Raw genomic sequence first — 12,870 nt, 5'->3', positions numbered from 1 at the left:
TTCTGCTTTTAGTGTCATTGTACAGGTTGCCAATACGGCTTGCAGTAGCTGTGTCAGGGTGATTTTCATCCGTAAAGGTTTGCAGTTCAAACCACTTTGCACTCATTTCCTTAATCTCTTTTTTCAATTCCATACTAATTCTTGCCCTTTTTACCACAGGGATGGCACTAGAAGCTTTCTTGGGGTCCATGGTGACTTATTTTGCAGTTCTTTCTTTTTTTCAACACACTCGTCGTATCCCACCGAGGCGGGGTGGCCCAAAAGGAAAAACAAAAGTTTCTCCTTTCACATTTAGTAATATATACAGGAGAAGGGGTTACTAACCCCTTGCTCCTGGCATTTTAGTCGCCTCTTACAACACGCATAGCTTACGGAGGAAGAATTCTGTTCTGCTTCCCCATGGAGATAAGAGGAAATAAACAAGAACAAGAACTAGTAAGAAAATAGAAGAAAACCCAGAAGGGTGTGTATATATATGCTTGTACATGTATGTGTAGTGTGACCTAAGTGTAAGCAGAAGTAGCAAGATGTACCTGAAACCTTGCATGTTTATGAGACAGAAAAAACACCAGCAATCCTACCATCATGTAAAACAATTACAGGCTTTCATTTTACATTCACTTGGCAGGATGGTAGTACCTGCCTGGGCAGCTGCTGTCTACCAACCTACTACCTACATTATTTTGCAGTTACAAGCACTAAAAACACTGGGATAATGTGAAATGTACCAAATGTATGCGTAGATGCGACTGCACTGGCTGGCTTGTAAACACTGGCGCTGAGGCCACACGTGGGACACGTCCTTGACGAATCACGTAAGGCGAGTTTTTTATCGTGAGGCGAGGCAAAATTTTTGCATTCAAATGCATCGTATGGCGGATTTAATGTAACGTGATGCGTTCGTGAGGCGGGGGTCCACTGTAATGAGTGTACTATGTGTGTATTTTACTTATTATTGTTTTTTAATGCCTAGCTATGCCATTAACTTAATATATGTTAGTGTAAACTTGTTATCTAGCATTTATATGCATTTATAAGTGAAAAAATGGCATTCCACTTTCTGGTGGTAGCCTGGAACCTAACCTGCCATATAAGTGGGGCCGTATTGTATACAGGAGGGTAATACTGTACAAGGACACACTCTTCAGGGGAAGCTTCCTGATGTTGTTAAAGGGCTTTTGATCCTAGAATTCAGTCTGATCTACACTTCCATGGATTGAATCTAATTGCCTTCCATTTTTCCCAGGTGCTGTATGACCCCTACAGGCTTAGCACTGTCCCACAAATAATGAGGATGATGATGATGATGTAACAAAATAAATTGCAAATTGAGGAAAGAAAATTTTTCTCCACATAGTGATGGACTAATGGAATGGATTTAGATGATATTGCTACAACTATTGCAAATTTCTATAAAATGACTTAACAGAATAAATAGAAAACTACTGTAGTATATGAATTTGTTTGCTGCTGATGAAAAAATCTTGTATCAAATAAAAATTACTAAATCTTTACAATATTATTTGGATAAATTGAGCAAATGGAGTGATAGATGGATGACTGAATTTAATGTTAATAGTAAATGATGGTGAATGTTTAATTTTTTGGGTTGTCCTACTTTGGTAGGAGATTGCCAGTGTGGTAAGAGACAAAACACAATTATTAATTGAATTAGTGGTTTATTGTAAGTAAACTCATTTTCATAAGATTTCTTATGGGTAATGTATTAGTTTGAGCTAATATGGCTAAACTGAGTAGGTGTTTATGTAACTAATAATAAGGTTAAAAAGGTAAAAAATAATGATTAAAAGTGGCTAAGATGCCTTGTTGATCTCATTTAATTTACCTCAATATTGATTAATATATTCATATTTTATTCTTTACAGTTATTTGGGATGCTCATCATAGCTATTGGTCTCTATGGTGTTGTGTTCACAGCTCAGGATTTGAATGGACTTAAGTCTGTGCAGATTGCATACATTGTCATCACAGATCTCTCAGGGGTTATGGTCGCACTTGGCAGTATTATCTTCATAGTGTCTTTTGCTGGCTGTGTTGGAGCTCTCAGAGAAAATCTCTGTTTACTGAAACTTGTGAGTATTGAAAGTCTTTAATATCGTATTTAAGTAAAGTACACAGTTTCTAGATTCATTAATATCTCTGACATGTAACCAATATTTGATGTAGCAAGAATATGTTAGATATGTATTAGGTATAGGAGGGACCTGTTTTACAGCACTTTGATTTACAGTGATTCACTTTATGGTGATTTCCTAATAAAGTGGTACCTCGGGATAAGAACTTGAACAATTGTGTAAGTGTATTTTTGGGGGTCTGAAACTGGTTAAGCTACTTTACATTATTCCTTTTTTATTTTAACAAACCAGCCGTATCCCACCGAGGCAGGGTGGCCCAAAAAGAAAAACAAAAGTTTCTCTCTTTAAATTTAGTAATTTATACAGGAGAAGGGGTTACTAGCCCCTTGCTCCCAGCATTTTAGTCTCTTATAACACGCATGGCTTACAGAGGAAGAATTCTGTTCCACTTCCCCATGGAGATAAGAAATAAACAAGAATAAGAACTAGAAAGGAAATAGAAGAAAACCCAGAGGGGTGTGTGTATATACAGTGGACCCTCAGTTAGCAATGCCATCGGATAGCGATAAAATCGGATACCGATACGTTTTTCCATCAAAATATTGGCTTGACTAATGATAAGAAACTTGGTTAAGGACATTCATCCAGAACGTGTCCCTGCGGCCTGAGCCACCCGGCCACTCCAATGTGGTTAGTGTGCCATTGTTTGCAAGCCACTGCGGACGATTCCACGCATACATGCGATACATTTTGTATTATTCCATTTTTTTAGTGCTTGTAACTGCTAAATAAGCCACCATGGGCCCAAAGAAAGCTTTTATTGCCAAACCTGTGGTAAAAAGGGTGAGAAATACTATTGAATTGAAGAAAGAGATAATCGCAAAGTACGAAAGTGGAGTGCATGCCTCCGAGCTGGCCAGGTTGTATAACAAACCCCAATCAACCATCACTTCTATCTTGGCCAACAAAAAGGCAATCAAGGAAGCTGTTGTTGCAAAAGGTGCAAATGTGCTTACAAAACAGAGATCGCAAATACTCGAAGATGTGGAGAGACTGTTGTTGGTGTGGATCAACGAGAAACAATTATCAGCAGATAGTGTTTCACAGTCAATTATGTGTGAAAAGGCAAGGCAGTTGCATGATCTAATTAAGAAAATGCCTGGAACTGGTGCTGATGTTAGTGAATTTAAAGCCAGCAAAGGTTGGTTTGAGAGATTTAAGAATCGTAGTGGCATACACAGTGTGATAAGGCATGGTGAGGCTGCCAGTTTGGACAAAAAAGTGGCTGAAAATATGTGCAGGACCTTAAGGGGTACATAGAGGCTGAAAAATTAAAACCCCAACAAGTGTTGAATTGTGATGAAACAGGCCTGTTTTGGAAGAAAATGCCAAACAGGACCTACATTACTCAGGAGGAAAAGGCACTCCAAGGACACAAGCCTGTGAAAGACAGGCTAACTCTCATGTTATGTAGTAATGCTAATGGGGATTGCAAAGTGAAGCCTTTACTGGTGTATCACTCTGAAACTCCCAGTGTGTTCAAGAATAACAGTGTCATCAAGCCTAACTTGTGTGTGATGTGGAGGGCAAACAGGAAGGCATGGGTCACTAGGGACATTATCCATGATTGGTTCTATCAAGTGTTTCGCCCCAGTGTGAAAAAATACCTCCTGGAAAATAAATTAGAACTCAAGTGCCTCCTGGTATTAGACAATGCTCCTGCTCATCCTTCAGACTTGGAAGAGCGAATTGTAGGGGAGTTTAGTTTCATAAAAGTGAAGTTTTTGCTTCCTAACACCACTCCTCTCCTCTAGCCCATGGACCAGCAAGTCATTTCAAATTTAAAAAAAACTGTACACCAAATCAGTGTTTCAGAAGTGCTTTGAAGTGACCTCAGACATTGAATGACCCTAAGAGAGTTCTGGAAAGATCAGTTCAGTATCCTCAGTTGCATAAACCTTATAGGTAAGGCTTGGGAGGGAGTGACTTCCAGGACTTTGAACTCGGCTTGGAGAAACTTGTGGCCAGAATGTGTACAAGAGAGGGATTTTGAAGGGTTTGGGGCTAACCCTGAGGAGCCTATACCAGTTGTGGAATCTATTGTGTCATTGGGGGAAGTCCATGGGGTTGGAGGTTAGTGGCGAGGATGTGGAAGAGTTGGTGGAGGACGACGATGATGAAGAGCTAACCACTGATGAGCTGCAAGAGCATCTGCAGCAGCAACAGACCACAGCTGAGGAAATTGCTTCAGAGGAGGGGGAAGAAAGATGGAAGAAGTTGCCTTCTTCAATGATTAACCCCTTGATTGTTGCAACCCCCAAATCCTGAGGTGTCTCCTGGTGTCGCAAAATCACCCCCCCCCCCCCAGAAAATTATTTTTTCTTATGAAATGATAGAGAATCTTTTCCCGGTTGTAATGACACCAAAAGAACGAAATTTGATGGAAAACTGACGGAATTACGCTCTTGCGAAGTTAGCGACGTTGGCGATATTTACGAATCTGCGATTTCACCCACTTTGAGCCCTATTTTCGGCTAATTCCATTGTTCCAGTCGACCAAACTTATAGCTATTTCTTTAGAACTCCATTTTTTCTATTGATCGAGTACAAGAAATTGCCCATTTACAGATTTCAACTACCCAATAACATGGTCAGAAATTTGCAATTTGGCCAATTTCATGGAAATTAAAAATATGACAATTTCAAAATAGGGTCCAGAATGAACAATGCAGACATTCCTGGCTCTAAAATAGCATTTTCTTTGTTCATCAGTCACGTCTCCAGGCCCCTTTGATATTATTCTTGCTTTCTATTTTGAATTTTTATTCAAACAAAAGAGAGAAGATTTACTGTTATGCAGACTACTGCAATATTGTAATAATTGTATAAATAATGCAAACCCATTCATGACTGCATATTAGAATGGCTACTTGGACATTTATTGGAAAATGACATCATTTGTTTACTTTTGAACATCGGCAAAAATCAAACATTTCCCCTACCTTGAGCTCTATTTCAAGGTTCTTTTCATAGTAAAACCAATCAAAATCACCTCTATTTCTACAATATGTTTTCCATTCTATCAAAGACCAAGAAAACGAGAATACAACCATAAATACTGTACATAAATAGACCACAAATTCAGCATTTTAATTTAAAGAAAACTGAGTTTTTTTTCTCATTATGCACTGCGTGCTGCAGGATTTTTTTATATGGTGCGGTGCACACTGACCACACAGACCCATTCTCTCACATGTGGGCCTACCAGCTTTCTCCTGCTTGATTTGAAGCCACTAGAATTTGAGTATATATACATCAAACACAGTACCTCGTAAGACGTATATATACGACCAAAACAGTCATTTTTACAATGTGGACAAAGGTGTAAGCCTTTATGCATGAACATCACCCTGACACAGCTGTTGCAAGCTGTGCTGGTGACTTTTACAATGACAATGTTGTGTCCCATTTTAAGGAAATCTCAAAGGCACGCCAGAAACAGAGCTCTCTGGACAGATTTTTGGTGCGACAGGGGTCCAGTGACTCTCAAGCTGGTCCTAGTGGCATTAAAAAAGAAAGAAGGGAGGTAACCCCAGAAAAGGACTTGCTACCTGAAGTCCTTATGGAAGGGGATTCCCCCTTCCAAACAATAATACACCTTCATCCTCTCCCCTCTCCTCCCATCTCATCACTCATCAATAAGTCTTCAATAAAGGTAAGTGTCATTTTATAAATTATTAATGTACATTAATAAATATTTATTCTGCATATCTCATTGTTTTCTGTGTAGGAAAATGTATATTTCATGTGAAAAAATTATTTTTTTTAATACTTTTGGGTGTCTGGAACAGATTAATTGGATTTCCATTATTTCTTATGGGGAAAATTAATTTGGATAACGATAAAATCGGTTAAGGACAAGCTCTCTGGAATGGATTAATATCGTTAACTGAGGGTCCACTGTATATACTTGTACATGTATATGTAGTGTGACCTAAGTGTAAGTAGAAGTAGCAAGGCGTACCTGAAATCTTTCATGATTATGAGACAGAAAAAAGGACACCAGCAATCCTACCATCATGTAAAACAGTTATAGGCTTTTGTTTTACACTCGCTTGGCAGAGTGGTAGTACCTCCCTGGGCAATTACTGTCTACCAACGTATTACATAGGTAGTGTGGGAACAAATTCGTTTGGTACTCGAATGCATCGGCACTCGAACAGCCTTCTGGACTGAATTAGGTTCGTATCCTGAGGTACCAGTGTACATACTCACATTTTTGTCCCTGTATTGTATTGATAAAGTCACTGGTTGACAAAATGTCTTCATAATAAAGATACCCAGTTGTGCATGTGTCTAATTCTTCGAATTCAGGTAGTTGATTATGGGACAGCTCAGTGTCTTCTGACAAGCTGTTAGATATTTTAGGTACTAGACCTTTATTTGCATAGTTCTTAAGTAGATTCATCCCTGTGTATTTTAAATATATGTATGTTCATTTTTTTTTTTTTTTCAAAAATTTCAGGGTATGTGTAATTTGAATGGTTTCAAATACTGTTACTGTACAACAATTTCATATTTTTCCTTTTAAGTACTTCTGGTGCTTGACCATCTTCCTGATTGCTGAACTGTTGTTTGCCATTGCCTGCATTATTTTTCCATGGAAATCAAGGGAAATTATTGAAAGTGTTTTGTCCAAGCGCCTGATAGTAGATTACGAAGAAACTGCAAACACAAAGAACTTTGTGGATTATCTTCAGCGAGAGGTATGGTACTGTCTATATTGAGTTTATAGTAGATTGTGGTATATTTTCAGATCTTTCCTGATATATTTTTACACTTATTCATTAAGTGCTATATCTGAAGCATAAATTTGTATACAGTTTTCATTTCTCATAGCAAAAGGAAGCTACAGTAGCCAGAGGTGATTAAAAAAATAGACTTATGTAATCATTTGACTTTGTGTTCATTCCTTGTAAACTTTTTATCTTTAGTGTGTATGATGGAACTAAATAAGATGACTTGGAGGGTGTATGAATCTATAGTGGAGGGAAGTTCGGGTAGGAGTTGCCCTAGAAAAGGTGGTAGGGAAGGGTAAAGGTGGTATTGTGTGTGAAGGGCTTGGACATTCAATAGGTGTGTGTGTGTGTGTGTGTGTGTGTGTGTGTGTGTGTGTGTACGTGTGTGTACGTGTGTGTGTATGTGTGTGTGTACGTGTGTGTGTACATGTGTGTGTGTGTGTGTGTGTGTGTGTGTGTGTACGTGTGTGTGTGTACGTGTGTGTACGTGTGTGTGTGTGTACGTGTACTCGCCTAATTGTACTCGCCTAATTGTACTCACCTAATTGTGGTTGCAGGGGTCGAGACTCAGCTTCTGGCCCCGCCTCTTCACTGATCGCTACTAGGTCCTCTTCCTCTCTGCTTCCTGAGCTTTGTCATACCTCTTCTTAAAACTATGTATGGTTCCTGCCTCCACTACTTCACTTGCTAGGCTATTCCACTTTCTGACGACTCTATGACTAAAGAAATACTTCCTAACGTCCCTGTGACTCGTCTGAGTCTTCAGCTTCCAGTTGTGACCCCTTGTTTCTGTGTCCCCTCTCTGGAACATCCTATCTCTGTCCACCTTGTCTATTCCCCGCAGTATCTTGTATGTCGTTATCATGTCTCCCCTGACCCTTCTGTCCTCCAGTGTCGTCAGTCCGATTTCCCTCAACCTTTCCTCGTACAACATTCCCCTGAGCTCTGGGACTAGCCTTGTTGCAAACCTTTGTACTTTCTCTAACTTCTTGACGTGCTTGACCAGGTGTGGGTTCCAGACTGGTGCTGCATACTCCAGTATGGGCCTAACATACACGGTGTACAGTGTCTTGAATGATTCTTTATTAAGGTATCGGAACCCTATTCTCAGGTTTACCAGGCGCCCATATGCTGCAGCAGTTATTTGGTTGATGTGTGCCTCTGGTGACATGCTTAGTGTTATGGTCACCCCAAGGTCTTTCTCCCTGAGTGAGGTCTGTAGTCTTTGTCCACCTAGCCTATACTCTGTCTGCGGTCTTCTTTGCCCCTCCCCAATCTTCATGACTTTGCATTTGGCAGGGTTGAATTCGAGAAGCCAGTTTCTGGACCACATGTCCAGCCTGTCCAGGTCTCTTTGCAGTCCTGCCTCATCCTCATCCAATTTAATTCTTCTCATCAGCTTCACATCATCTGCGAATAGGGACACTTCAGAGTCTATTCCTTCCATCATGTTGTTCGTATATATAAAAAATAGCACTGGTCCTAGAACTGACCCCTGTGGGACCCCGCTCGTCACAGGCACCCACTGTGATACCTCTTCACGTACCATGACTCGTTGTTGCCTCCCTGTCAGGTATTCCCTGATCCATTGCAGTGCCCTCCCTGTTATATGTGCCTGATCCTCCAGCTTCTGCATTAATCTCTTGTAGGGAACTGTGTCAAAGGCCTTTCTGCAGTCTAGGAAAATGCAATCAACCCACCCCTCTCTCTCATGTCTTACTTCTGTTACCTTGTCATAAAACTCCAGAAGGTTTGTGACACAGGATTTGCCTTCCATGAACCCATGCTGGTTTTCATTTATAATCTTGTTCTGTTCCAGGTGTTCCACCACTCTCCTCCTGATAATCTTCTCCATGACTTTGCACACAATACATGTCAGAGACACAGGTCTGTAGTTTAGTGCCTCATTTCTGTTTCCTTTCTTAAATATGGGGACTACATTTGCTGTCTTCCATTTCTCAGGTAGTTGCCCAGTTTCAAGGGATGTGTTGAAGATTATGGTTAGGGGCACGCACAGCATCTCTGCTCCTTCTCTAAGGACCCACGGGGGGGATGTTGTCCGGTCCCATCGCCTTTGAGGTATCAAGGGCACTTAGCAGCTTCTGCACCTCCTCCTCGGTTGTTCGTATGTCATCCAACACTTGTTGGTATATTCCCTCTTGATGTTCCCTTCTGTGCTGTCTTCCCAGAGCCCTTCCTGTCTCTACTGTAAAAACTTCCTTAAATCTCCTGTTTAGCTCCTCACATACCTCCTGATCATTTCTTGTGAGTTCTCCACCTTCTGTCCTCAGTCTGATCACCTGGTCTTTGACTGTTGTCTTCCTCCTGATGTGGCTATGCAACAGTTTCGGGTCAGTCTTGATTTTCGATGCTATGTTATTTTCATACTGTCGCTGGGCCTCCCTCCTTACCTGTGCATACTCGTTCCTGGCTCTGCGACTAATTTCCCTATTTTCATGTGTTCTCTGCCTTCTGTACTTTTTCCATTCTCTACTGCACTTTGTTTTTGCCTCCTTACACCATCAGGTAAACCAGGGGCTTGTTCTGGTCTTCCCATTGTTTCTGTTGCCCTTGGGAATAAACCTTTCCACTACCTCCTTGCATTTTGTTGTTACATATTCCATCATTTCATTTACTGGCTTTCCTGCCAGTTCTCTGTCCCACGGAACCTCCTACAGGAAGTTCCTCAACCCTATGTAGTCCCCTCTATTATAGTCTGGCTTTTCCCATTCAACTCCTGTTACTCTCTCCACTTGCAACTCTACTATGTATTCAAGGCACAGAACCACGTGCACTAGCTCCTAGGGGACTCTCATATGTGATGTCCTCAATGTCTGAACTGCCCAGGGTGAACACAAGGTCCAATCTTGCTGGTTCATCCTCCCCTCTCACTCTGGTAGTGTCCTTAACATGTTGGTGCATGAGGTTTTCCAGCACCACATCCAACATCTTGGCTCTCCATGTTTTGGGACCCCCATGTGGCTCCAGGTTTTCCCAGTCAATCTCCCTGTGGTTGAAATCCCCCATAACCAGCAACTTTGCTCTGCTGGAGTGAGCTCTTCTTGCCACCTCAGCAAGTGTGTCCACCATTGCTTTGTTGCTCTCTTCATATTCCTCTCTTGGCCTCCTGAGGTTCTGTGGTGGATTATACATCACTGCAATGACCACCTTGTGCTCCCCAGACTGAAGTGTACCTTCTATGTAGTCCCTTTCTCCTGTCTCGTCTATGCCTCCCATTTTCTCGAATTTCCATCGTTTTTTTTATGAGCAGAGCAACCCCTCCTCCCCCTCTGCCCCTTCTATCTTTCCTCATGATCTGGTATCCTGGTGGGAAGATTGCATCTGTTATTGTCTTTGTGAGTTTTGTTTCTGTAACTGCTATGATGTCTGGGGACTTCTCATTGATTCTTTCTTGCCATTCCTCATATTTATTTGTTAATCCATCCGTATTTGTGTGTAGTGTGTGTGTGTTAGAGGCGAGTGGAGGCAAGTGGTTTTCGTAATATGACATGCTGTTGGAATGTGAGCAAGGTAATGTTTATGAAGGGATTCAGGGAAAAGGTTAGCCAGACTTGGGTCCTGAAGGCAGGTAGTGCAGTGTCCCATTTTATTTGTACAGTGGACCCTTGGTTATCAACTGTTCCACTTAAAGGCCAGTTTTTCAGCTTCCAGTTATCAGCCATCATTTCCCTTATCTGCCGTATGGGATGTGTCAACCCACTGCTGCCAGCCGCTCACGTCAGTCTGGCTCTCTCTCTGGGCGAGTGAGGAAGCTTCAGCTCATTCACGCAAACATTTCGCTATAATCCATTGTTTTTTGTGGTTGTTGATTGAGTACAACTGTGAAATAAGCAACCATGGGCCCAAATAAAGTTCCTAGCAAAGTTTCTTTGGTAAAGAAAGTGAGAAACATGATGGAATTTAAGAAAGAAGTTTTTGAAAAGCATGAGAGTGAAGGAGGAAGAGAGAGGGGAGAATGTGCCTTCTTCAGTGATTCTACGATATATATGATACTAAAGCAGCAGGAGTCAATAGAGGCTATAGCGCCAGCCAGCGATAAAGTGTAGCATTAACAGTGTAGCAAGTAAGTTAAGCGATTAAGCGATAGAGAAAGAAGTCACGAAACTTAACTCCCTCAATGTTGTTAGAGGTATATAGGGCTAGTGACAAAACCACTGCCCTGCCTATCTTCTACTACCCTAAACCAATGCCAACATCTCCCCCAAGGTACAGTAAATGTAAATATTTCTTATTTATAAAGTGTGGAGTAAAATGAAGTAAAATAAAGGTTGGATGTGAAAAGTGGGTTACATTAAGCATGTATGCACCTGGAGAAGAGAGAAGTGTAGAGGAGGGAGGGAGATTTTGGGAAATGTTGAGTGAATGCGTGGGGAGTTTTGAACTAAGTGTGAGAGTAATGGTGGTTGGGGCTTTCATTGCTAAGGTGGGCAAAAATGTTGTGGAGGGAGTAGTAGGTAAGTTTGGGGTGCCAGGGGTAAATGAAAATGGGGAGCCTTTAATTGAGCTATGTGTAGAAAGAGGTTTGGTAATAAGTAATACATATTTTATGAAGAAGAGGACAAATAAATATACAAGGTATGATATAGCACGTAATGAAAGTAGTTTGTTAGATTATGTATTGGTGGATAAAAGTTGATGGGTAGGCTCCAGGATGTACACGTTTATAGAGGGGCAACTGATATATCGGATCATTATTTAGTTGTAGCTACAGTTAAAGTAAGAGGTAGATGGGAAAAGAGGAAAATGGCAACAACAAGTAAGAGGGAGGTGAAAGTGTATAAACTAAGGGAAGAGGAAGTTCGGGTGAGATATAAGCAACTATTGGCAGAAAGGTGGGCTAATGCAAGTATCAGTAGTGGGGAGGTTGAAGAGGGTTGGAATAGTTTTAAAAATGCAGTATTAGAATGTGGGGCAGAAGTTTGTAGTTATAGGAGGGTGGGTGCAGGAGGAAAGAGGAGTGATTGGTGGAATGATGAAGTAAAAGGGTGTGATAAAAGAGAAAAAGTTAGCTTATGAGAGGTTTTTACAAAGCAGAAGTGTTATAAGAAGAGTAGAGTATATGGAGAGTAAAAAAAGGTGAAGAGAGTGGTGAGAGAGAGTGCAAAAGGAGAGTGGTGAGAGAGTGCAAAAGGAGAGGGGATGATGGAGTGGGAGAGGCACTGTCAGGAAATTTTAATGAAAATAAGAAAAAATTTTGGACTGAGTTAAACAAGTTAAGAAAGCCTAGGGAACGAATGGATTTGTCAGTTAAAAACAGAGTAGGGGAGTTAGTAGATTGGGAGATGGAGGTATTGGGTAGATGGCGAGAATATTTTGAGGAACTTTTAAATGTCGACGAAGAAAGAGAGGTCGTAATTTCATGCACTGGCCAGGATGGTATACCATCTTTTAGGAGTGAAGAAGAACAGGATGTGAGTGTGGGGGAGGTGCATGAGGCATTACATAGAATGAAAGGGGGTAAAGCAGCTGGAACTGACGGGACCATGACAGAAATGTTAAAAACAGGGGAGGATATAGTGTTGAAGTGGTTGGTATTTTTGTTTAACAAATGTATGAAAGAGGGGAAGGTACCTAGGGATTGGCAGAGAGCATGTATAATCCCTTTATATAAAGGGAAGGGGGCCAAAAGATATTGTAAAAGTTATAGAGGAATAAGTTTACTGAGTATACCAGGAAAAGTGTATGGTAGGGTTATTGAAAGAATTGGAGATAAGAGAGAATGTAGGATTGCAGGTGAGCAAGGAGGTTTTAGAGTGGGTAGGGGATGTGTAGATCAATTGTTTACATTGAAGCATATATGTGAACAGTATTTAGATAAAGGTAGGGAAGCTTTTATTGCATTTATGGATTTAGAAAAGGCATATGATAGAGTGGATAGAGGAGCAATGTGGCAGATGTTGCAAGTATATGGAATAGGTGGTAAGTTACTAAATGCTGTAAAGAGTTTTTATGAG

General features: G+C 40.9%; 1 protein-coding gene across 3 annotated transcripts in view; it reads left to right on the top strand.

Moving 5' to 3' along the window:
- Positions 1-1,886: 1,886 nt before the first annotated feature.
- Positions 1,887-12,870, top strand: part of LOC128698166 (tetraspanin-33) — a gene marked incomplete at its 5' end in the record, with an annotated part of 146,776 nt that continues 135,792 nt past the window's right edge. For all 3 annotated transcript variants that reach the window (XM_070098670.1, XM_070098669.1, XM_070098671.1), the window contains 2 exon segments: positions 1,887-2,093; positions 6,689-6,862. In XM_070098670.1, coding sequence (XP_069954771.1) covers positions 1,887-2,093; positions 6,689-6,862 — 381 coding nt within the window.

The sequence above is a fragment of the Cherax quadricarinatus genome, chromosome 63, assembly GCF_038502225.1.
Source record: "Cherax quadricarinatus isolate ZL_2023a chromosome 63, ASM3850222v1, whole genome shotgun sequence".
Classification (NCBI taxonomy): domain Eukaryota; kingdom Metazoa; phylum Arthropoda; class Malacostraca; order Decapoda; family Parastacidae; genus Cherax; species Cherax quadricarinatus.
The sequence above is the reverse complement of the archived record's forward strand: the minus strand, read 5'-3'. Positions and strand labels throughout refer to the sequence as shown.